The sequence below is a fragment of the Nycticebus coucang genome, chromosome 12 (assembly GCF_027406575.1).
Source record: "Nycticebus coucang isolate mNycCou1 chromosome 12, mNycCou1.pri, whole genome shotgun sequence".
Taxonomy (NCBI): Eukaryota; Metazoa; Chordata; class Mammalia; order Primates; family Lorisidae; genus Nycticebus; species Nycticebus coucang.
In genome coordinates this window covers 83,605,006-83,629,667 of record NC_069791.1, presented here as the reverse complement: position 1 = coordinate 83,629,667, position 24,662 = coordinate 83,605,006, and the positions used below count along the sequence as shown (strand labels likewise).

Below are 24,662 nucleotides of genomic sequence, written 5' to 3'. Positions count from 1 at the left end.
TCTGTTTTTCTCTGTATGTCTCTCTCTCTGCCTTTATCTCTATCTCTGTCTCTGTCCTCTCCCATACAGACATATCCTTCCCTGTCTGTATCTGATCTGGTCCGTTTCTCCCACCTTCATTACTTGAACTACATACATTGTCACTGTAATACTGAATCATTACACACCAGGAAGTTCTCAGAGCTGCCACAATATTACCAATTCTGTTATAGTCATCATCCCAACAGCCAACCACATCCGAGCACTGTGCTAAGCACTTCACATGTGCTTACTCTTTAAATCCTCACAATCTACTCCACAATGGAGGTAAAGAAAAAAAAAATCCTCACAACCCCTGGTAGGTATGTCTATTATCCCTTTTTGAAGAAGGGGTAACTGCTCAGAGAAGATGGGGAACTTGACCAAAAGTGAAACTGAGATGCTGTACTTCTCAGGTGTCGATCTTGGTGAGGCCGAGATTGGTACAGCACGTCACTTTCACTTTTCTAGGCCTACAATGGAACACATTGAGAGTATTCAGCCCCTATTCCAAGAATTAATTCATGCTGATGGATGTAGCCCATGCCAACCCTATCCATTCTCCACGAGTGGCCTATTGTAGCCCAGGGGCAGAGGAGAGAGCTGCCTATTTGAAGGACCAGATTCAAATGTCTCTCCCCCTACCACCACCTCCTACCACAGCACCGTGGGCTAGAGAGAGGAAGGTTTCCATTACACTCATTCCTTCAACAGCATTTATGGAGACCAACTTTGTGCCTAGTACTAGAGATATAGCAACGACCAAGACAAAGTCATGCCCTTGTCTTCTCTAGTGAGAGACAGGAATAGACACCTACTCAAATTAATACACAAGCTCATTCAGAGCAGGTAAGTGAAGTGGTGTTTAAGACAGTAGACACTGCATGGCTCTAGGTCCAGCTCTCCCTCTCATAGCTGTGTCACTTTAGGCATGTTAATTAACCTCTCTGGACCTCCTCCTCCTCTTCATCTCTAAAATAGGAATGAAATGCCCAAGTAGAGGGTCTTAAGTATTGGGAATGACGTGAGAGCCCTGGGAGGCAGAGGGTAGGCCTGGTTCCCAGGGGCAGTGCAGGTCAGTGGGTCCCACCCCCTATGTTATCCCAGGATTCCCCAGAGCCTGGCTCCCTCTCTACTGAGCTCTTCTGGGTGTGTAAGAGACTGCAGAATACTGAAAGGCTTGGCCTCAGTTTTCCTGGTTGGTTCCCTACCCAACCCACTCCCTGGGGTTGGATCCCATAACTGTATTGCCCTCTGCTGGCTGGAGCACCAGGAAGAGGGTACACTCAGCCAGCCCCCTCAGACCTCCCACGCCCGGCCCACTGATGGCACTTCATGGCCACGCCCCTCGACCCAGCCTTCCGGTTGGGGTGGAGCCAGGGCCTCCCTCGCCCCTCCCCACATGGACCTCTGAGTTCCCAGCATCCCTTGCTGTACTCACCCAGCTAAGTACCTTAAAATAGTTGAAAACTCCTTCTGCGGAGGCTTTACTTCCGATTTTTATTAAACTTATTAAAATTCTTACCTCTTCCTATCTCCCCAAAGCCCAATTTCTACCTGGCCCAGTGCCTGGGGCCAGGCTCATTTGTATGGAAGGCCCGATGATCTGCAAACTCCCCCAGCCCTTGCTTCCGGGAGCACTTAAAGGACGTGGCAGAATTCAAATTGAGAATGATGACCCAGAGGTGGGGGACAAAAGGACTCAGGCTGTAGCCTGCCCCCTCAGACCCATCTTCTGAAGATTCATTGGCTGCACCAGCTGACAGGTCCTGATTCCCTTCTAGAATCTTCAGACTCCCTTGTAGGGTGCTGACTTGCTTCTAACACTCCAGCTCATTCATTCAACTAACATTTATTAAGCATCCTCTATATGCAAAGCATCGGGCCAGCCACTGGGGATACTGCCGTAAATACAGCGAGGCTGTTCCCCCAGGGCTAATGAGGGGAATGACACAAACTGTGACGTAAAATCAATTATTACAATCGCTAAAATAGAAATAGATACAGCCACCATCTAAAATTGGCAGCCCATGGGCCAAATCCAACCTGCAGATGTTGGCAAAAACTGTAAAAAATAAGGAATTTTGGGGCCAACATTTTAAAATCTGGAGGATTTCCATTAAAAAATGGGAGTTTCAGCTTCTCTTATAAAAATCAGAAACGCTGGCAACAGTGGATCCACATTTTCTCCCTAGCGACCCTTGGCTGGAGCTGGGCCATTTAGGGCTTGCAGCTGTCAACCCCACAGCCCTACAGTGGAGCCTGTCTGCTGCCCTTTGCAGTGGCTCCAGTGATGCTCCCAGTTCACTTCTCCCCTGTGTTCCCTTTCAGGCTGCTGAAGATATTTGAGCTTCAACCCCTAAGAGGAGCCTGAAGGACAGAAGAGGTCAGTGTCACCTGGGCTTGGGGAAAGGCTTCAAAGAGGAGGCTGAGCTTGCAGCTAGGCTGGAAGGCCCAGCAGGTGTTCACCAAGAAACCGGGAGGGGAGGAAGAGGAAGACAGTGGCAGTGGCAGCCAGAGGTGGCTCCCAATCCTGCCAGAGTCCCTGATGGAGGACAGTCCCTATTCTTCTTCTTCCCTGGATAGGTAAGAACAAGGTTACAGGTGAATGTAGGCCACAGACACATAGTGAACATGAAAAAGAGGGTCCTCAAGGGCCTAGGAGTGGGAAGGGGTTCTGAGGAGAGTCAGTGACCCTCCCTCCTAGGATTAACTTTGATATCAGGCCAGCGCACAGTAGGTGCTCAGTAAATGCTGGCCTCTTTGCTGCTGTTTTCTTCCCTTTCTCTCTTCCTTTCCCCTTCCTCCTCTCCTCCCTCTCTCTGTCTCCATCTGTCTCTCTGTCCCTGTCCTCTCTCCTTGTGAGTATCTCCTTCTGCCCCATTGGCTCTGCTCATCCTCCTCTGCCTCCCATCTCCTGCTCCATCTCCTTCCTCCCTGGGGCCTTCTGCATTCCTCTCTTCCCCACCTCTCCCTCCCAGCTTTGAAGAGACCAAGAAGTGATAGTGACATATTTCCCACTGGAGGTTCTGCCTCCAGCCCTCTCATGTCCAGAATGCACCCGCTATCCTCCTCCAGTGTTCTTGACTTCAAGGGACATCTCCCCTGCTTCCCCATCACAGCCACAGCCTAGGTGTCATGTCCTCAGTGGCACCCGCCTTTGCCCTCTAGTTCGTGGGTCGTCCAGTCCTGCCAAATATACTTCTCTCCATCCATCCATATTCCTCTGTTCCCTCGCCACCATCTCCTTGTGGCCAGATACCTGCAATAACCTCCCAGCTGAGCTCTCCGATGTAGGCCAGAAAGAACAGTCTTTCCCAAACTCCCCCTGACTTGTCACTCCTTTGCTTAAAGCCCTCAGTGATTCCCCATTACACTCCCACCCCAGATGAGGCCCACCTGTCCTAGGCTGGCACCAGAGGCCAGCCTTGATCTGACCCCACTTTCCACTTCCTACCGTGAGTCCATGTCCACCCATTTCAGATGAGCCACCTTCCCTGAACATTCCCCATTAAAAATTTAGAATTGTCTTGATGCGGGAGGGGTGGCTATTGGCATCTGCTGGGTCAAGGCCATGGGTACTGCAGAGCACAGGACGGCCTGCACACCAGGGAAGAGTCTGTCCCAAAACGTCAGCAGTGTAAGGTTGAAATAGCCTGGTCTGGGGAATTGGGGGTATAGACAATAAATGAACATATAAGTTCCCTTAACCCACTCAACATTCATTGAGTGCCTACCATGTCTTAGGCACTGTGGGGAAAGTGATAAGTGCTCGTTAAAAAAGAAAAAAAGCAGAAGGGAATGGAAGGTGATGGGGGAGGTCGGGTGGAGGAGGGGCAGAGAGCTTAGCTGGTCAGGGTCAAGCTCTAAGGGTCTGAGGAACAGCAACGAAGGAGACTGTAGGAGGTAAAGTCAAGGGAGAAGGCAAGGGCTCCATTTTGCAGTCATGGTAAAGGGTTTAGATTTTATTCCACAATGTAACATTTGATAAATCCCAACTAGAAGTGACAAAAACAAACTTTCTAACAAATCCTTAAAAAGTATCCAATAAGGAGAAGGAAAGACATCTATGTATTTTTAACTCCCTAAAAGGGTTGAAACTGTACATTTGACTGAGTGTTAACTTTAAGATAATCGTTAGTATAGAAATTCATCATGACCCAAACGGATACACCTGGATAATATTTTGTGATAGTAGTTTATGTTTTCTGCCCACCTCCCCCCCCCACATTTTCCCCCTTTTCTGTCTTTTCATTCAACAAGTAGGAGGGTCTGGACTTCTTGCCCCAGAAGTTTTGCAGGAAAGGAGAAAGCAAAACCCATCTGTAAAATAATCCCTTCCTGGCTTTAATTTGTTGAGGAGATTATGCCTGGATCTCTATGGGTGGGAGGGAGTTAGTTGTCTTCTCACCCTTAGGTCAAAAAGACTAATTAGATTTTCTTGCTAGGGCAGAGGAAGGAGCTGAGGATCCGGGGTGATGTTTTATTGGCTGGTACAACGGATATTTTGAATTAAAAAGATAAACATAGGGTTATCATGTAATCCAGCAATTCTTCTCCTAGGTTTTTACCCCCCAAAATGAAAACATATGTCCATACAATCATGTGTACATGAATATCATAGCAGCCTTATTCATAATAGGGAAAAGGTAGAAACAACCCAAGTGCCTTTGGGCTGATGAATGGATAAAGTGGTACAGACACACAATGGAATATTATTCAGCCATAAAAGGAAGTACTGATAATAAGCTACAAAGTGGCTGAACCTTGAAAACACTGTGTTAAGTGAAAGAAGCCATTCATAAAAGACCATACGTTGTATAATCCCATTTATATAAAATGTCTAGAATGGGCACATCAAGAAATACAGAAAATAGATCAATGCTTGCTTGAGGATGGGGAGTCGGTGGAGAAGGAGTGACTGCTGGTGGGCATGGGGTTTCCTTTTGGTGTGATGAAGATATTTTAAGATTAGGTTATTGCAATGGTTACTAAAAATCATTACATTATATACTTTAAACCTGATACAGCAATAAAGTTATTTTAAAACATTTTGAGTTAAAAATCAGATTTTTTTTTCCCATAAAACCCCAGATATTAGCTTTCCTTGAGTGCTACACACATTTCTCCATGGCAGCAATGGGCTTCTGAGAGGGCATGAGCTTCTAAGTTTGCCACAGCCCCACGGTCCCTGTCATATTACATCTGGGCAGCCCTTCCCACAGTTATGTCGCCTATGCAGTCCCTGTAGGCATTAGACATGAGACCCCCCTCCAATCTGCAGTGGTGAGGCTATAGGTACTGAAGTTACCAGCCCCATTCTCCCATCTCATGTCTGACCCTAGCCACAAACAGTCCTCAGGACCAGAAGGAGCCACGTGGACCGGGCTGTGGATGTTCAGCAGTAACCTACACAGACTGGTCTAGTAGTAAAACAGGTGATATTTGAAGCCACTATTGCCACTTCTTAGCTTTGCACCTCAGTTTTCTCAACTAGAAAATGCAATCAAGAGCACCTACCAGTATAGGTCAGAAGTAATGTGCCTTCACATAGTAGGTGCTCAACCAATGTGAGCTATTGACTTCAAAATTTTCTTGTCCGCAATTTCAAATTCCCACAAGTTCTAAAATGCAAAAGCTTTTTCCAAAACTCATTTGACCACAAGACCAAAGACCATTCGGCCTGAACTCCTTTAGAACATAAGCCTGACCTGAATGAATGTGAGGCTATATACTGTCTTCATTTACCCCCTTGCAATGCGTATTTTGTGCAGAAATATGAATGGGTCTTCACTGATTACTGGGTCTTCCCCAGCCCCTGCTGGGGTGTTATGTAATACATGGTCTAGGTATTATGTTACTTTCCCAAATCTGAAAAGTTCTGAGTTCTGGAACACTTTTAGCCTCAAGGGTTTCAGATTGGGGACTGTGACCTGTTTGATGAGGGTCATAATGAGAAAAACCAAACCCTTTCCCCTCTTTGCCTAATACTGCATACTGACCATAAAATTGTGGCATAGCCCCAGGCAAAGGAAGGAGGGAGAAATACCCCCCAAATTCTGAAGCTAAATCTTCTACCAACCCAGGGTGATGGAAGCTTAGAATTAAAATTAGAGACTTTTCCAGAAACAAAACAGCTGTAACATTGCTTGCATACCTGTTCTGGAGGTGCGACTAGCATTGGCCACATTGGTTTTAGAGTACTAAGTTAGCAGCGTCTCAACTCGGACCACCATCTCATGTCCAAAGGAGGGGGTGAAATGGATTGCTGCAGGGGAGCAGGAACTGCAGCACCCAGAACACCCAGGGACTCCCCACAGGGGGCCAGGCTCTGAAGGCCCAACCCATTTGCATGTATTTGCTCCAAATCAGCTGTCCAGGCCCTTCTCTCCTTCAAATGTTATCAATGGCTCCAGTAGGCCCAAACAAAACACAGCTGGGACTAGGTGCCAGCTCAGCTGCAGATACTCAGCTGCAGACAATGCTCCAGTCCGCCTAGCCAGACCTCCTGTTATATAATAAAGAATTTAACTGGCCCCTGTCTCTGATTCCTGGGAGGGACATTCTAAATCCTTGGAATTTCCTGAGAAATAGGAGTGTCTGTGTTATTCATGAGCCCCTTGGATCACACTGGAGTTTATGCTAGTGAGATGAGATGACTCCATGTGGGGTCTGGGGAGTCGCAAGACTAGCCATAGGATTAGAGAGCGGGGGCTTTCAGTCTGACCTCAAGGATGGAAAGGAGGTTGGAGACAGGGATTACCCACATAGCCTGTTGCAGGAAGACAAGGCCCAACGGAGAGAAAGAGCACCCAAACACCACGTTTATAAGAGGAAGGGCTTTATTCATCAGCTGGGAGCTTAAGGCGTAGAAGAATTCCAAATGGCCGTGCTCCCCAACTGCCTTGGTCTTTCCCTTTTTATTGACAGTCAAAAAGTTCCACCCCACAGGTGCCCTTCTCATTGGCCAGTTTGAATCAAGCGGGAGATGCTATTCCTGCCCCTACAGAACTACAGGATTTCACAGAACTTGGAAATTTCCAAGTTTCAGGAAGTTAAGTTTACAAATTCCCAAGAGCTGAGTCACCATGGAGAGGACCCTGCATGTGTATCCTTGTGGTCTCCTTGAGAAGACCTGTTCTCCTAGACCTCACCCTTCTCAGGTATCCTCTCTCAAGCCAATGGTCCAATCAATCATCCATCCATCCGTCGTAAACCTCAGTAAGAAGTCTGAACACTGAGGCATCAGGGACCTTCCTGGCTGGTGAACACATGATGTGCCAGGGTAGACATTCCCTGATTCCACAGGGAGGGGGCATAGGAATCTGTGTTTGGACCGTCCCAGGCCTCCACTTATATAATAAACCTAATAATCCTAAGTATAGCCTTTCCCTGAACTCTGTGTGTTGCTGTAGTGAATTATCGAACCTGAGCATGGGAATCTTTAATTTGTAGCCAGTTGGCCAGAAGCGAGGGTGGCATCTGAAGTGGGGACAATCTTGCCGGGGACCATACATTTAAACCTGTGGAGTCTGCTGCTACCTGTGGGCAGTCAGCATCAGAACTGCATTACAGTGCACCAGCGGGTGTCAGAACATCCCTTCTCTGTCTTGACCCTCTGCCGCAAACCTTTTCAGGCCCCCCCTCACATCCCTGTGGCCCTTGCCAGAGGTGACCTGCAGTTTTTGCTAGGAAGTTCCCATGCATACGAGTAGTTTCTTTCCTCAGACACTTGCTTTCGCTGTCTTATGTGGGGAAGGCTCAAGGTGTAGTGAGTTAATGCCTCAGGAGTGACCCTAAGCTAATGGCAGATGAGAGCTGATAAATATGCAACATCACTTTCTCACCCCTTGAGTGAGAATTCAGACGTGCATTCTACATAGCTGCCAAGTGGGACTGGACCTAGTGGGCCACAGTGGGCACCTTTTCATCAATCTCTCCCTTCCCAACTTCCTTCTCCATTCTCCCACCACACTTTCTGAATCACTTCCCAAATACAGTACTTGCACCTAAATCTTCATCTTCAGATCTGCTTTGCAGGCAACCAAATTAAAAGCTCTGCCATTTCTGGGGCTATGAGTCCTTCAAATCCACCACTGACCCTCTGACAATTTCCCAGCTTGACAACTTATTTGGGCTTGTAGTCAACCAGTTAGTATGGGCGACCACTTCTCCATCATTGTGTAATAATCTTCTAGTTCCATGACTAAGCCCACACCATGGGCAGGCCTAGAGACCCTGCATGGCCTCCATCAGAGTGTTTCATCTTGTGGTATGATGGCTGCTTCAGAAATCAGTCTATGAACCTAGTTGGTCCAATCACAGTTCCCCTTGGAGAAAACTCCAAGCAGGAGGTATTGGAAAGGAGCTCTCTCTACCTCTGGAATCCTACATGAGCCTGGAACTGCCTCTGACTATCCTGTTCACAAGGACAGAGCTACACTGAGAATGATGCGAACACAGAAGAACCTGGAGGTTAGAGATACAGATAGATTCCTCATTATACAATCTCCTGGATGCAGCTATACCTGAAACCTAACCACTATGCTTTTCAATTACTGAGCCAATAGACTTTTTCCTTCAGCTAATTTGATTTTTATCACTTGCAACCAAAAGAATCTTTACTATAATAATGCGCGAATACATATTTCTCTGATTTAGACCCTCTGTATTTTTAGACACAAAAGTACTTTCCCTCCGAGTTCTGGGCAAGAGAGTCTCCCAGGACTGGGGGACTGAATGGAGGGGTTGTGTGGGAAGATTCTTTCAGTGCAGATTAAGGTGGCAGAGGTGGCTAGGGAAATTAGGGTCCCAGGAAATGTGTCCTAAAATAATTTGTGGCAATTGATGGTACGAAGCATAAATACAATAAAACCACAAATCACTGCAGTAAAGAGTGAGTTCCCAGAATAAAGCCAAGGGATGAAGGAAGGGGTGGAAGGGGAAGGAACCTTGGATGGAGGAAGGAGCCAGGGTTGAACACAAGACTTAGACTCAAGCTTCCTGGCAGCCAATGGAAAGGCAAACCGGATGAGCTACGCAGCTCACATTCGGTCCTGAACAGCAGCACAGGACAGGCTGTCAGGCAAATGGCTCTCCAAACGTGTTCTGGGCAGCCACCTGTTTCCTGGCTGCCAGGCTGGTAATGCCCCAGGGGAGTAGCGCCTTGTCTCTCACAACCTAGTTCTTGAGGATGTGGGCGTTGGCAGCACAGCAGGGTCTGTGTGCCTTGTCCCTCGGGCGCCAGGCCTCCAGGTTCCCAAACCCTGTCCAGAACACACCAGTGGTGTCCACTCCACTGACCATGGAGGGGTTGTTTGCTCTTCACCTCATTCCACACTCTTAAAGAGTTTCCTTGTCCCTGGTAATTTTTGGTTTATTGCAAAATTTCATTTTCTCATTACATAACATAACAGACTCTTGCTGACTTCTCCACGAGGTTAATTATTTCCCCAAAATGGACAGGCTTCTCTCAGTGCCAGGACAGTTTTTACTTAAAGTCCACAGTTAGCTGGACCATGCAGGAATTTTCTAAACGACTTTTTTTTTCCTAAGTAGAATAGCTTCCTTTTTCAGAGGAGCTGGAGAAGAACAGAAATCTACCCAGCTTACTCTCACAGCCCGTCCAAGATCTGCAACCCTCACTGAGGGACAAGAAGATGGTGGAGCCCTGTCTTCTCCAGCACCTCTCAGCTGGAGTCCCAAGACAGAGACCAGGGGATGCAGGCAGCCAGAGCCACTCCTGGTCTGGAATTAGTCTTGCTCAGTCCCGACAGCCAGAGAAAAGCAAAAGGCCACATTGTGATTTGTGTGGTTCCTAGGTATTTCTACCTCCATAGGCCTGTTGCTCCATAAAATATACATTAAAAATTACCTTTTATGACTATAATGGCATAAGCACTAATATAATCTATGTTCATTCTTATATCTTCATTACTATTATATTCATTTTTTCCTTCTGATTTTAAAAGAAGTTAAACATTTTGTGGGCCTCTAGAAGTACTCTGAGCTTAAACCCCTGTGCCTGCTGGAGAAGGCAGCCATGGGCCAGTGGATCAAAGTCACTACCCCAGCCCCACCCCTTACCCCTGGGGGCCACTGGATTAGGAATTGGGAAGACAGCCACACCTCCAGGCCTCAGACTGACTGCAAGAGTGCTGGTCTCTAGGGCCACAATCTGCCCCTCATTCTACTCAAGGCCTCACATCTATAATCCTAGCACTCTGGGAGGCCAAGACAGGAGGATCCCTTAAGCCCAGAAGTTCAAGACCAGCTTGGGCAATATAATGAGACCCTATTTCTACAAAACAATTTTAAAAGAAAATTAGCTGATCATGGCAGTATACTTGTCCCAGCTACTCAGGAGGATCTCCTGAGCCCAGGCATTTGAGTCTGTAGTGAGCTATAATCACACCACTGCGCTCTAGCCTGGGTGACAGAGCAAGACCCTGTCTCTAAAATAAAAAAAAAAAAAAATTAAAATAATGACAACACCCTAAAGTCCCAGGCGCTAAGCCCCACTCAGAACACTTCAACATGGCAGACTCTAGGTGTTCAACAACTTACAAGCTATGTGACTACAGGCAACTTGGTTTTCTCATCCGTAGAATGGACATAATGTTAGTCTCTCCCTCACAAGGACATTAAGAGTAAAGACACTGACACACGTGGCAGGCTTGCCCTGTAGCCAGTGCATGGTAGTAGCTACTAAAGAAAAAATTATTTGGACATTTAAGCTCAAGACGAGAAACTTTATTCAAGAAGTACCACTGCCTGGAGGGGAGCTACAAGGACAAGTAGGGGATTTTTAGCTAAGGAGCAGGGTGGGCATTCATAGGTGGAAAATGATTAACAGACATACCTGGAGGGAAGAAGGATTCTGGCTACACTGACTTGCCATGATCTTTGCTGAAGGAAGGCCAGGGTAATCACATAATCAAAGGTGAGGGATAAGGAATTTGGTCAGCTACCAAGGATGGAACATTTTCCATAAACTGACCCAGCAGGATTCTTGCTGCTGAGCAAGCCTAAGTGGACCAAGGACAGAGCCCAAGGCCAGGGCATGGTCAGAGACAGGGCTCAAAGGAATTGGATTTTAAGTGGGTCAAACAAGAGAGGCTCTGTCACATTTCAGTCCACATTGGCTATTATGATTAGTCATAATCAATCAGTTAATTATAGTAATTTTTTATAATCCACTTATCCTTCAGTATCCACAGGGGATTGGTTCCAGGACTTCCCGTGGATAACAAAATCCACGGATGCCCCAGTCCGTATGTGAAGAGGTGTAGAGTTTGCATATAACCTACAAACGTCCTCTTATATACTTTAAATCATCTCTAGATTACTTATAACACCTAACACAACATCAATGCTATGTAAACAGTTGTTATTCTATATTGTTTTAAATATTGTATTATTTTCATTGTTGTACTGTTCAATTTTGGCCAAATATTTTCACCTGTGGTTGCTTGAATCCATGGATATAAAACCCGTGGATACAGAGGGTCAACTGACTGTTAATTGTTTGAGTAGAGGCTGCCCCCAACTTTGCTTTCTCCTCCACTCCAAAAGGCACTGTCTGGCAGGTGTCAGAACCCACCCACCCCCCAGGTGGCCCCAAGTTATCAGTCTTTGTCCACCCCTGCCTGTCAACTGTTTCCTAGACAGGAAGTGTCACTGCCCCACCCAAAGTAAAGAACCCAAGCCTCTCACCACCCTGGCCCTGTTCTCAAGGAGCTCCCTGAAGACCAGTGTGACATCCCTTCCTGCCCAGGCAAGGCTCCTTATCTCCTCATGTTATGTTTCTCCCCCTGTTTGTCTCCTCCCAGGCACAAATACAAAAAATCCTTCTGCTCCACCACTTGCTACTTTGGTCTTATTACATCATCTGGCTGCTATAATACATACTTCTCAGTTACTGTTTTCTCAGGACTTAAAAAGTCTTCTTCCTCCCACCCGGTCACTCCCGCAGTGTGACCCTGTGAAAAGAGTGCCAGGCTTTGAAGCCAACCGGAGGGGGTTTAATCCCAGCTACACAATTGACCAGCTGTGTGACCCTGGGCAAGTCAATTAACTTCCCTGACCCCTGGATTGTTTATCTGCCTGGAATTATGGAGACAATCTTATTACTATTTGCTTTAGCGGCAGGACTCCCCACTGGGAGGAGACCTGGAGTTTTTGGAGGGATACAAACTTTGATAAGCTGGTGGAGGTAGAGAAAAGAGCTCCCCACCTCCTGTCCCAGAAGGAGCCTGCCTGCAGAACTGGAGGTGGTTACCTTGGGCCAGCAACCACCTTTCGTGGCTGGAGCAAACAGGTTGAGGGGAAAGGCTGGATGCTTGGGATGGAGGGGATTCTCGGATGCTGGGTGGAAGGAAAGAAAAGGAGGGAGACAAGCCACTGACAAAGGAGAGAAGCCCTGATGCCCCTTCAATGGATATCGGTTGAGTAAACAAATAAAAGATTTAAAAAGAAAATAAAAAGAATAAACAGGCCGTCAGTCCCAAATAGCCAGGAATGGGGTGAATGGGGTCCAAATTTGACACTGTGTGTATGTTATGGCAATTGTCCCATTTGTCTTCTTTTCTTTGCCATTATGGTTAGATTTCCCACATTCCGAGAATGACAAGACAGCATGTTTTCATCTACAGAGTGTGCTATAATTTCTTGCACACTCTATTCTTTCAGGGATCCCTCTGTTATAAATACATACCTCATTTAGGGAGCGATTATTTCCCTTACCAAAAGGCTCATCATTTCGGTTTCATTAAATAGAGACTTCTTCCAACACATGAAGAATAGGATTAGATTTATAGAAATTCAATTTACATTTAGCTTTTTAGGAACAAGTGTCTTACACAGCCAAGCCACTGCTGTCTGTCAGGCTTCCTGAAGTTCTAGTTTATAGGTTTCCTTTATTCCCTTCTGGCCACTCCCCACTTAACCCCTTATTATCTGGGTCACTTGAAACGACTCTGGGCACCTGGTCACCTAATCCCGTGGCCTTTTCTTGGAGTCCTGAGTCCCACTTTTTGGCACTGCATGATGCTGTGGCCATCCCATTCTTCCTAAAACCCTCAAGCCCCTTGGCTCTGTGGCCTTTGCACACAATCTCTGCCCACTCCTCACTTGCCCTTGAGCTTCTGGATGTGTCTGATCATTCAGTGTGCTATCTGGCATCTCCATGTGGTTGCCTCAAAGGCAAATGAGCTCAAGCAGAATAAGGATTTGCCCTCCAGGCTCCTGCAGGACTCCAAAACAGGCTCCTCCTTAATGTCTCCATGAAAGACATCATCACCAGCCCACCCTGTGCCACCAGTGCCTTCTCCCTCATGCCACAAATCCAATGTTTCACAGACCACATGCCATGTGTCCCCTAAAGACATCTCAAGTTCATCTGCCTCTCTCTCACAAGTGGGTTATGTTCCTTGAGGGCTGAACTGTCTGCGTCCAGTGCCTGGCATGTGATAATACCTCAGTAAATACAGAGGCTGCCCAAAAAATGTATACAAATTTTAATAAAGGAAAAAAAGTATTAGAATTGTAATACTCAATATATACTGATAGCAAAAGATGAATACAAGTCACGTTTGACTTCTGCAATTACAAGACATGCTCAAAGTATACACCTATGTAATATAGAATATATAGATAACATCTCTTATAATGTGTACACATTTTTGTGCACCCCAGGTACACACTGAATGAGGGGACAGTGAGCAGATGTTTTTACAAATGCTGAAACAGAGGCACAGAGAAGAGAAGTGATTCACCCAAATAGCTCCCCATTGGTGCAACCTGGACTATCCCCACAGGTGGTTCCAGTTCTCCCCTCTGCTCTACGCACCCAGGTTAGGTGTGCTCTTGGGCTGCCTTACCTGAGAGCACCGTGAAGACGGCTGCAAAGGCGTTGAGCTTGAGCCCGTCGATGACATTGCTGGAGTGGAAGAGCTCGAGACACATGAGGCTGAAGCCCACCACCAGCAGGAGGATGTACAGCACCTCAGAGACCACTGACAGCCACAGGACTCCTGTCCAACAGAGGCAGAAAGGTCATGAGATGAGGGGCCCACCCAGGCAGACTCTCCCTGTGTTCATTCCGCCCCATGCCCGCTGACCATAGCAAGTCATTTTAGAATAGACCTCAGTTCTGGGATGGGTCCTGACTGATGTGAGGCAATCATGACTATCCCATCCTCATCAGCAGGGACTGACTCAGGAACCCAAGCCTATGTCAGCATGGCATTGCTGGGTGGCTGTTATTGGGGGAAAACTTTTTATCCTGTGGCTGGATGGGAAGTTCTCTTCCTTTTTCTCACGTACCAGATGTGCAGTCCCCAACCCCCGGAGCTGCAGACCAGTCACCAGCATATGACCTGTTAGGAACCAGGCCACACAGCAGGAGGTGAACGGTAGGTGAGCAAGTGAAGTTTCATCTGTATTTATAGCCAATGCCTATTGTCTATGCCCGAGCCAATTTGTGGTAGAATTTCTATCACTTCCAACCAAGAGTCCTCATCTTCAGCTTTTCTGTTCCCCAAAGCTGTCAAACATGTCCTCTCCTACTTCTCTGCCTTTGCACAAGTCGTTCCTTCTATCTGGAATGTCCCAGAGACATCGTAAATACTATTTATCAAATGAAACAAACAAACAGCAAATTCTGAGTCCTCATCTGCTCCCTGATGAAGAACCCAAATTCTGAAACACCCACTATCATTTCTAGCACAACAGGGCTTTAGAGTTTTGGAGAACTTTTTTATTTCATTTTTTTTTTAATGCTACCAAAATATCGCATCTCCCGGGCAATTCCTTGAATTTCTGTAAGAGAATTATGTGCTCTTGGCAGCTGAGATGTTGTTAAAACACCCTCAGGCACTGCACACTCACAGAGTCTGAGGCCCTGCGCTGGCCCAAGACCCACCCAGCAATAGGGAATTCAGGGAGCGCTGAGCCTTGCCAGGAGGGTGGCTGCGCCCAGGAGTTGTATCCTCAACTCTAAGCCTTCAGAGCTGCTATTGCTTCCAGACCCCTCATCACAGAGTGGCTCACTGGCTCAGCTGCTACCCTCTCACAGCCTCCGTGCCCCTGGGGCTGAGCTCATCCCTGCCCACTTGGGCCTTGGGCCAGGCCCCTCTCAGCAGGGGCTCAGCTCTGCTCTTTCAGACATAGTGGGAGATGGGCTGGGCCTTGGGGGCTGGATACCACAGAAGTTAACCATGGAGGAACTAGCACTGGTACCCAGATGTCTGGCCGGGGCTATGCTTCTTATTCCCGCTAGACTGTTACATTTATTTCCTTGAATTCTCCCTGGGCTTGGGAGCATCTCTCTGAAAGTTTCAGACACACACACACACACACACACCCCCACCTTCCAAGCCATGGGCATTCACAATAATAACAACAGTTGGGGTTCTAGCAACACCAATCAAAATGAGGGCCAAAAGTTATCAGGTCTTTATTATGTGTCGAGTCAAAGGGACAATATTGGTGTCCTACGCAATCTCCATGACTGTTTCAGAGTTTCTGCCTTTGGAGGACTGTCCATGGGCAACTGGAGACCATTTTGTGCGTCTTTGTTTAGAAAGTGACTGGGAACTTACATTTCCCTTTCTGTACTGCTGTCATCAGCAGGGTCCTGTCCTGTGGCCCTGGCTGGGACAATTCTTGAGATGTGACCCAGACTGCAAAGCCCTCATGGGGTCAGACTGGCCTGACATCATCCCCTTACTTTCCCTCCCCCTTTCCTTTCCAGCCTCCCGGGAGCAGTTCCTTTACAAATGACTTTGCTGTGAGTCCTCCTCTTGGGGTCTTTTCTAGGAATCTGACCTCAGACACAAGTATTCACACAAGTTATCTCTGCAAATCCTCCTAAAAACCCGGCCAGGTAGCACTGTATGACTCATTTTAGAGATAAGAAAACTTAGGTTCTAACAGATGAAGCAATGGCTTTACACAGCTAATTAGTGTATGGTCTCGATGCAAATTTGGGCCTGACTGTAGAAGCTGTGATGGGTAGTGTTAGAGTAAGTGAAATCTTCCCCCTTACACATGGTAAGTTTGGCCTAAAGGTTTCTCTTTAGATTTCTCTTCCTCAGTGAGCTGCAACCTAACTGGATGTGTAACCTACTCTGATACCAATCACAGATTTCCAGCCAATTACAGGTGGCCAGCTGTGCAAACCATGTTCAAGTACAGCAAACACCCAGCTGGGACCAATCCAGCTGCTTCTGTACCTGACTTCTGTTTTCTGTCCATCACTTTCCAACCACATAGCAGCCCCAGAGTCACTCTGAACCAATTCTGGTTCTGAGGACTCCTGATAAGCGAATTACACTTTGCTCAATCAAACTCCATTAAATTTAATTGGTCTAAAGTTTTCCTTTTAACAGCGGAGAAACCATAGTCAGGATAGAGTGGCCACTTTGAAATCAAATTCTCCCACTTATGGCAGGTGGAAGCAGCTGATATGGGTGTGGGGGGCAGAGGAGGCCCTGGCCAAGGCCCCACTTGAGATATTCTCCAGCATCCCAAGCAATTCCTGAGCCAGGATTTCAGGAAGAGGATGTCCACTGAGTGGGATGGAGTGGCCCACCAGGCGTGAGGTGGAGGGAGGCTACGGGGTAGAGAAGGTGGTCTGGAGGACTCTGGGAAGCCAGGCTGGGGAAGCTGGCCTTCACCCCTATTCAGGGGCAAGTGAGGGTCTGAACAAGGGTGGCACTATGTTCCCAGGTTGGACACCTAAGCAGACAGTGCTATTCTTTGCTGAGCATGGGAAGATGCCTAGGCAGGAGGATGATGGCATGCAGAGTCCACATTCGCTGCAGGATGCCCAGTAGGCAGCTGGAGCTTACCCGGATGGAGAGGGTTGGCAAGATGTAGACACTCCTGAGTATCTGCTGTGATTGTCAAATAGATGGCAGTTGAAAATGATGGGACACTTTGGAAAGCATGTGGGGCAAAAGAGAACAGGGTGGGACCCAAGGGGACTAAAGGGGGCAGGGCAGGGACAGAGACCTGTGAGCGTATAGCAGGCACAGTGGGTGCCTCCTGCCCCGCCCACAGCACCAGTTGCCCACTTCCACCAGCTGGCACCTGCATTTCTCTGCCTGGGAGCCTGCCCTGGCCACCAGAGCCCACTCCACCACCTCTGAGGCAGGCTGGACACACTGAGGCATGAAGGCCACTCTGCCCCCACCCCAGCCCCATGGAGAAGTTGAGCTTTACACATTTGTGTTTCCCACCAAGGGAGAGGAGGCTTAAGGTGGTGTTGAGTCACAGCATTAAGCTGTCTGAGCCAAAGAGTGAAAAGCTATTCACTTTCTCATTATTGAAATTGAAATTCTTATTACCTCAATCAGAAGAGTCTCCATGTGGTGCTAATATGTCCTTAACACCTTTCTAACACTTGTCAATTTTTCAAAACAAGAAGGCCAGTCCCCATGCTCAGAGTCTTCTGCAATTCCCAGCCAAGCCTGAGTAACATTTGGGTGCTCCTCCTCCCCCAGACCAGGAGACTGCCCCCTTAGAACTGTCACCCAGGTCCCCTGGCCCTGCCGCTGAGTTCAGCCAATAGGGACCAACTGGAGATGGAGATGAAGCAATGGCTTTACACAGCTAGTTAGTGTATGGTCTCGATGCTCCTGCTCCTTCCCCGTGGGAGCTGCATCTTCCGTGGCCTGGTCCTCCTGTTGGGGCTACAGTTCCCGTGGTCCTCACAGTTTCCACTCTCTCTGGCTCCAGGAGACTATTACTGCCCCTTTCCCTTTCAGGCTAGTAACAGCTCCCCACCACTGCTAGCTTTGGGTGGCCTCAGCTTCTCTTCACCCTTACCATGCCTCTACAGGGGATTCTTTCATTAAAGTGTCTTCACTTGATCACCATTTGGGGGATCCTATTGCCTGCAGGGACCTTCGGTAACACATCCTTTTTTATGGCAAGGGTTTCTACTTTGAGTAGTAATCTAAGCCCGTGGTCTCAGCGCAATTCTTGACCAGCAGCATCGGCATCACCTGTGAACTTAGGGTGCAAATTCTCCAGCCCCAGACTTGCTGAATCAGAAATTCTGAGAGTGGGACCCATTCTGTGTTTTAATGGGCCTCCAGGTGATGCTGATACACACTTAAATCTGAGGACCATTGATCTAAAGTTCCATTTGAAATGTACATGTAAGTAAAAAGTGAGTCACCTTAAGGCAAAACTGAGTCAATGCTAGGACAGGAGGTGTTGGCATCTGGCAGATGGAAGGAGGCATGAGAATGATTACAGAATTGGGAATCATTGCGCTGTGCCTGGCCTGCAATGTTTGCTCCCTGGTATCATTGATGCAATGGATGCACGCACATCTGAGAAAGGACAGCCTCCAGGCAGCTGGCCGGGCCTTGCCCTGGTGACACTGGGGAAAGGCTCATTAATGATTGAGATGATTGTCCCAAGTCTCTGAAACTTATTCTAATAGCTCGATTTGCAGTGGAGAACAGGTGACCTCTGGGGGACAAAAGAAATAAAATTATTTCTTATCGGGTATGGGGCCATGAGGTGACAGCTAATCCTGTTAGCTGCCCTTTTTGCCTTTTTAAAAAACAGCTTCCTAACACCAACTCTGACCCTTCATTGATGGAACTGATGGGTTTGCAAGAACACTTTCCCTCTCACCATGGATCCCACCTTTGCTGAGGGAGTTTCCAGGGCCAGCTCCTTGGCTGAGTGGGAAAACGTGGCTGGGAACTGTGTCTTGCATGACCTTGAGTGGGCATCTGACCCTTCTGTCCCTGGGGTCCTCATTTCTAAAACGGGCATAGCAGAGTAGTTGTGAGCATTAAATGAGACCCATGTGTATAAATCACAGAAGTCTGACACTTGGAAGGTGTTGGAGAAAGTTAAATATAACTATTACTTGCTAATAATGATCACTATTAGCAATTATGATAATTATACGGGGCAGTGAGGCCCAGGTGTGAAGACTGTGGACCTGGGCCAGCCCATCCAGGTGACTCCTACTTCTGCCAGTGACTAGCCAGGCAAATGATATATCCCCATTGAACCTGTTTTATTGCCTGTAAATTGGGCTTAGGACAATGCCTGGCCCTTCAAAAGTGTTCTGTGAGCTGTTACTGTTGTTGTTTTTTCCTAATGTGATGTAGGATTAGGAAGTCTGGAACAAATGCCTATCAGCCACTGGATAAATAAAACCTTTACCAGGATCACAGAGAAACGGTTGCAAAGTTGTATGAAATCCCAAGATGCAACATCATTTCAAGAGAAAACATTTTTTTTCCCCTCAAAAAATCCATCAGTTTAATACATCAAATCAATAAGGCACCGTACAGTGGCCGCTGGCTGTGAGGTGGGTGACAGGGCCCCTGATACTGAACATGTTAAATCATGTAAATGACGCAGGCCCGGACCTCTGGGGCTGGGAACAGCTCAGTGACAGCAACTGTTTGTGAAATGTCAATACTGGAAGCTCAGAGGCAGGGATGCTCCACGGAAGGAAGGAAAAGGCAGAGACCTCTGCGAGACATAGGGAGGGACTTCAGGGTCACTGAGCCCCAGTCCCTGGTTTTGCAGGTGAGAAATCCCAGGCCCAGAGAAAAGCTAGGACTTGCCCGAGTCACAGAGCAAGTCAAGGGCAGAGCCAGGGTTGGAGGCAGACACTCCTCCACTTCCCAGTTAATTTCTGTGATATGACTGGGGCCTGGGCTGGCCCAGCAGAGACACAGGGATTAAGATTCAGGGGAAAGGGCTGTCTGGAAGAGGGAGTGCGGCAAGACCCGCAGAGGGCGGCTCCACCGTGTGTCAGCATCCCGGACGGATGGAGCGCAAACCCTGATGCTGCAGAATGCGGTGAGGTCCCTTTGCCGCTATGAGCCTCAGTCTCCCTCTCAATAAAGTGAGTGGATTCTCACACAAGCTGCCAACAGGCCGAATCCAACCCACAGAAATGTCTTGTTTGGCCCACACAGTATTTTAAAAATATCTGAATTCATTATCAACATTTAAAAATAGGAGACTTCACATAAAAATCCAGATTTCTGGATTCATTTGCAAAATAGATGGATGCAGCAATACTGGACCTGCATCCTCACATAAAAACATGATGGGGCTTAGCCAGGGCCACCCCTCTCAGACAGGGGACACGGACCCCACCAGGCCCCCTTCAACTCTTCGTGGGAAGTTCCTGCCTGGCTCTGATGAGCAACTAAGTTTCCAGCCTCCCTGCAAGATGATAACTAAGTTGTTTCTATCCCGGACATGCTGCAGCAGCGCAACATTTTAGCCTGCATGGTGGCCCGTATCTACAGAGAGGGGGGATCTCACAAATCTCAGTTATCCAGCTTTCTCAGGGACACCACACCAGTCATCCCATACATGAGGGTGTTAATTTTCAGAGTGAGATTAAGAGGAAGGACCTTCAGCTCAGGTGCCCGGATTAACTTATCTCAGCCAAAAGCACAGATCTGAGATGTATTCCTGAGCGTCGTCTCATCCAGACAGTTCCACATCCTTTCCAGGGAGGCCGAGAGAGTGAGTGAGTTGCCCAAGGTCACAACACTTGAAATCTTCCTTTAATGAGTCAGGAAACCTTTTAGACTTTGATTCAAGGTCATAGGAGAGACCTTTAGGGGCTGCTCTGGTGGGATGTGCAAAAGTGCTGGGCCACAGAGCACCTGGCCCAGCACTTTTAATCCTTGCACATATAATACCATTTCAATAGCAATCACCATGCTATTTTGGAAATACAGGGCCTGAGGGGTAACTATTTTCTGTGTAACCATCTTTTCTGCAGCCTCACTACTCAGAGTGAGGTCTACACACCAGCAGCATCAGCATCAACCTGGAAGCCTATAGAAAATGCAGAATCTCAGGCCCCACTCAGAGCTGCTGACTCAAGAGCTGCCTCCTAACCAGCTCCTTAGCTGGCTCCGATGCACGTGCCAGTGTGAGGAGTGCTGGTCTAGAACGTGACATTCAAATGTCTTAGAGCAGCTTTCAGTGCCCTTGACGAGCAGGTCCTAAGCAGCCCTGGGCATCTCCAGCCTTGGCACCAGCCAGAAGAAAGTACAGCTGCTGGCAGATCATTGCATTCCCCTCCAACTCCAGCATGCCCTGCTCCATGGACTACTGTCCCCTTCCAGGGGCAGTTGAATGATGACTCCCAAAGGCATCCACATCCCGATCACTTTGCAGATGTGATTAAGATCTTGAGAAGGAGTGACAATCCTGGATCATTTGAGAGGGCCTGATGTAATCAGAAGAGTCATTGTAAGAGGGAGGCAGGAGGCTCAGAGTCAGGGGAGATGAAAGAGAGGGTGGAGAGATTTGGGGCTGCAAGCCAAAGGATACAGGTGGCCTCTAGAAGCCAGAAAAGGCAAAAAACACATTCTCCCCTGGAGCCTCCAAGAGGGAACAAAGTCCTCCTGCACTTTGATTTTTGCCCCAAAAGACTCATTTAGGAATTCTGATCTCCAGAACTGTGAGATAAATCCACGTTGTTTTAAGCCACTAAATTCATGTAATTTGTTACATCAGCAATAGGAATGGCCCTCCTTTTTCTGTTCAAGATCACTTCCTCCAAGAAGCCTCCCCTGAACACCCCAGTCCCCTGTGGCCCCCAAAAAGACCTCAGCAAGGAAGGCAGCTTCTACACCATTTCCACAGAGACACCTCGAATCATGGTAAGAACCCGACTTTGGGTCAAGTGGGTCTGGACTTGACATTGGCCATTACAAGATCTCCCTGAGCCTCAGACTCTTTGGCTATAAAATGGGATCAACATTACCAATCTTACAGGTTTTCTAGGCAAGTTCAATGAGATAAAGGCTGCAAAGCCCAGTCTGGTTCTTGGCACATCGCAGGCCCTCAGTAAATGGCAATGCTGTGGCTGATGAACTGGGCCCCAAGAAGCAAGGCCTTTCTCCTGCACATGCACAATTAAGAAAACTAGTTTATCATCAGAAGGGATTTTGACAATGCTTTACTGCCCCTACAGCTTCAGTCCCTGTCAATCCAGAGATGTCTCTGGTAGACATGCCCTTTAGAAATGGCTCTGTTGGGACCTGGGGACAGTCGCTGAGCAGTTGAGATGTGTCATGCTGACCTTGGCCTTCGGCATTAGACTACAGTGATTTTTCTTTCTCTTCAGGATCCAAAAGCTGACTTTGAAGATAAGCTCTGGCCCACATAGGCTGGGGACCTGGTGACAGGGAGTGTCAGAGGAAGAACTTAGAAGTCCAAGGTTGAGTTATGTCCCCAAAGCCCCCTGTCCCCCGTCAGGTTATCTGGGGGAAAGTCTTCTCATCTCTCTGGGCTATCCTTTTCCATTTCTAAAAGGGGGTGGCTGTGCAGGTAAAGGAGCTAAGACAGGATAGGCCAGAAGTCACAACCTGGACTGAGAGAGGCTTTTGAGACTTTTGTTTTATTCTGCTTTCTGTTTGTTTTGTTCCCTCCCCCTGCCTCTACTTCCTCCTCCTTCCCTCTCTCTTTTTCTCTCTCTCTGTCTCCTTCCCCGTTCTGTCTCTCTCACTCTCTTTCTTCCTTGATACATGTGATATTTTAAAAAATTTGAATCAGATACCATGCCAATATTTAAAAATGAGAAAAATCACAGGAAAGTTTAAATTCCTTTGGAAATCTGGCAGACCAGGACCATATTCCCACATGAAGACAGTGGCTGAGCTGAGCGGTGGCTGCTCCCTTCAGGTGGGGAGGGTGTATTCCTGTTTGCCACCCCTCCCTATTGTTTCCCACCAAAGACTTTGAAGGTTCCAGCCCAGACTACTATCCCAGAGTATGGGCAGGGTCCTTTACAATGAGAGCCATAAAAAAGCAGAGACAGGGCAGAAAAGCCAGGCAGTACATAGTCAGGGAGGACAGAGGTGGGCAGGGCTCAGGGAGGAGGCTGGCAGGGGATGCTGGGAAAGGCCCTGCACTTGACCAGCTTCCCAGACACCCACTGCCACCGGCTGTCACCCTCACAAACATATTTCTGAACATGATATGGGGCCAGTCACTGAAGATTTGAGGACAGAAAAAAAGATAGCACTTATTGCTATGAGGCAGCAGCATTGCCCAGTAGTTAGGGCCTGACCTGGGTGCCACACCACCCACAGGCAAACCCCAGCTCTGCTACTAACTTGCTGTATAGCCTTGGGCAAGCTCCCTCACCTGTCTGAGACTCAGTTTCCTCATCCTCCTCAGAGGGTGGTTCTGAAGACTGTGAAACACGTAACCAGGCAGAACCCAGGGTTCACTCCTGATAGGCCCCGATCCCTGCTAGCTGTCCCCCTTTAACAGAGGACAAGTTGAAGCATGGAAAGAAGAACAAAGAAAATATTCCACTGTCTCAAGCCTCACAGAACCAGACTGAGTGGGTGATGGGGACACACTGTCCCACTGGGTGATGTGGCTTCAATATTTACCCAAGCACTCAAGACCATGCTGGCTCCAGCCTCTGCCCTCTGCTTCTCTGCACCCTCTTTGCTGATCCTAATGTCCATGTGCTTTGATGGCTTTCTAACTTGCTCTCTCCATCCTGAGCACTGAAGTCCCTCCTCTAATCCCATCTGAAAAATAGCAGTCACTGCACCAAACAAATGTCCCAAAGCCAGACTCCGTGTCACGTACTACAGGGGAAGAAGATGAGAACAAGATTTGGCTCCAGGCCTCTGGGAATCTCAAATCGAACCTGAGGAGTGACACACATGCACCTGCCCAATGACAGCCACGTTCTATAGCACCTGAGGAGCGCTGAGCACCATGCCACATCCTTATAAATAGAAACTCTTTCCCTCTCCACAATGAGCCTGTGGCTGGGATGCCCTTGTCATCCCCAGGTTGCAGGTAACAGCAATCTGAGGCACTGAGTGGGTAAGGGCCCAGCCCAGAGCCACAGTGGGCAAGTAAGTGGCAGAGCTGGGACAGTGGTCAGGATCCAAAGTCCAGCCTGTCCATGTCCCACTGCATGGCAGGCCAGGCTGGCCTCCAGAACCTCCCTGACGCTGGGGGCCTGGCTAGTTCTTTCCAACAAGCATCTGAGGTAGGGGCTACCTGATCCATTTACAACTGAGAGGCTACTGAGAGAAAAGGTGTAATATTTTGCCACCCAGGTTTCTTAGATCCTCTGAGTTCTGTCCACTGACCATTTGGGGACACCCAGGCTAAAGCAGTGGTTCTCAAATGTATAAGCATTTGTTTAAATGCAGATTTCTGGGCTGGCCCCCAAGAAATCTGATGCTGCAGGTCTGGGAAGAGGCTGGGATCTGTGTTTGGAGCAAGCACTTCCAGCCATATCACAAGAAAGTGGTGCCTTAGTGAGTAGGGCGCCAGCCACATACTCCAAAGCTGGCAGTTCAAGCCCAGCCTGGGCCAGCTGAAACAACAATGACAACTGCAACAACAACAACAACAACGAAAAAAAAACAGCCAGGCTTTGTGGCGGGCGCCTGTAGTCCCAGCTACTTGGGAGGCTGAGGCAAGAGAATTGCTTAAGCCCAAGAATTTGAGTTTTCTGTGAGCTGTGATACCACAGCACTCTACTCAGGGTGACATAGTGAGACTTTGTCTCAATAAAATGTAAATAGCACTGGATGTCTCCTGCTGCAACCTCCTCACAACTTCCCATTACACCTAGATAAACTCCAGCT

At 47.9% G+C, this 24,662-nt stretch overlaps 1 protein-coding gene across 2 annotated transcripts in view; it reads right to left on the bottom strand.

Moving 5' to 3' along the window:
• Positions 1 to 24,662, bottom strand: part of GSG1L (GSG1 like) — a 262,208-nt gene that overhangs the window by 84,952 nt on the left and 152,594 nt on the right. For both annotated transcript variants that reach the window (XM_053557392.1, XM_053557393.1), the window contains exon 3: positions 13,899 to 14,051. In XM_053557392.1, coding sequence (XP_053413367.1) covers positions 13,899 to 14,051 — 153 coding nt within the window. The remainder of the gene's footprint in view (positions 1 to 13,898; positions 14,052 to 24,662) is intronic.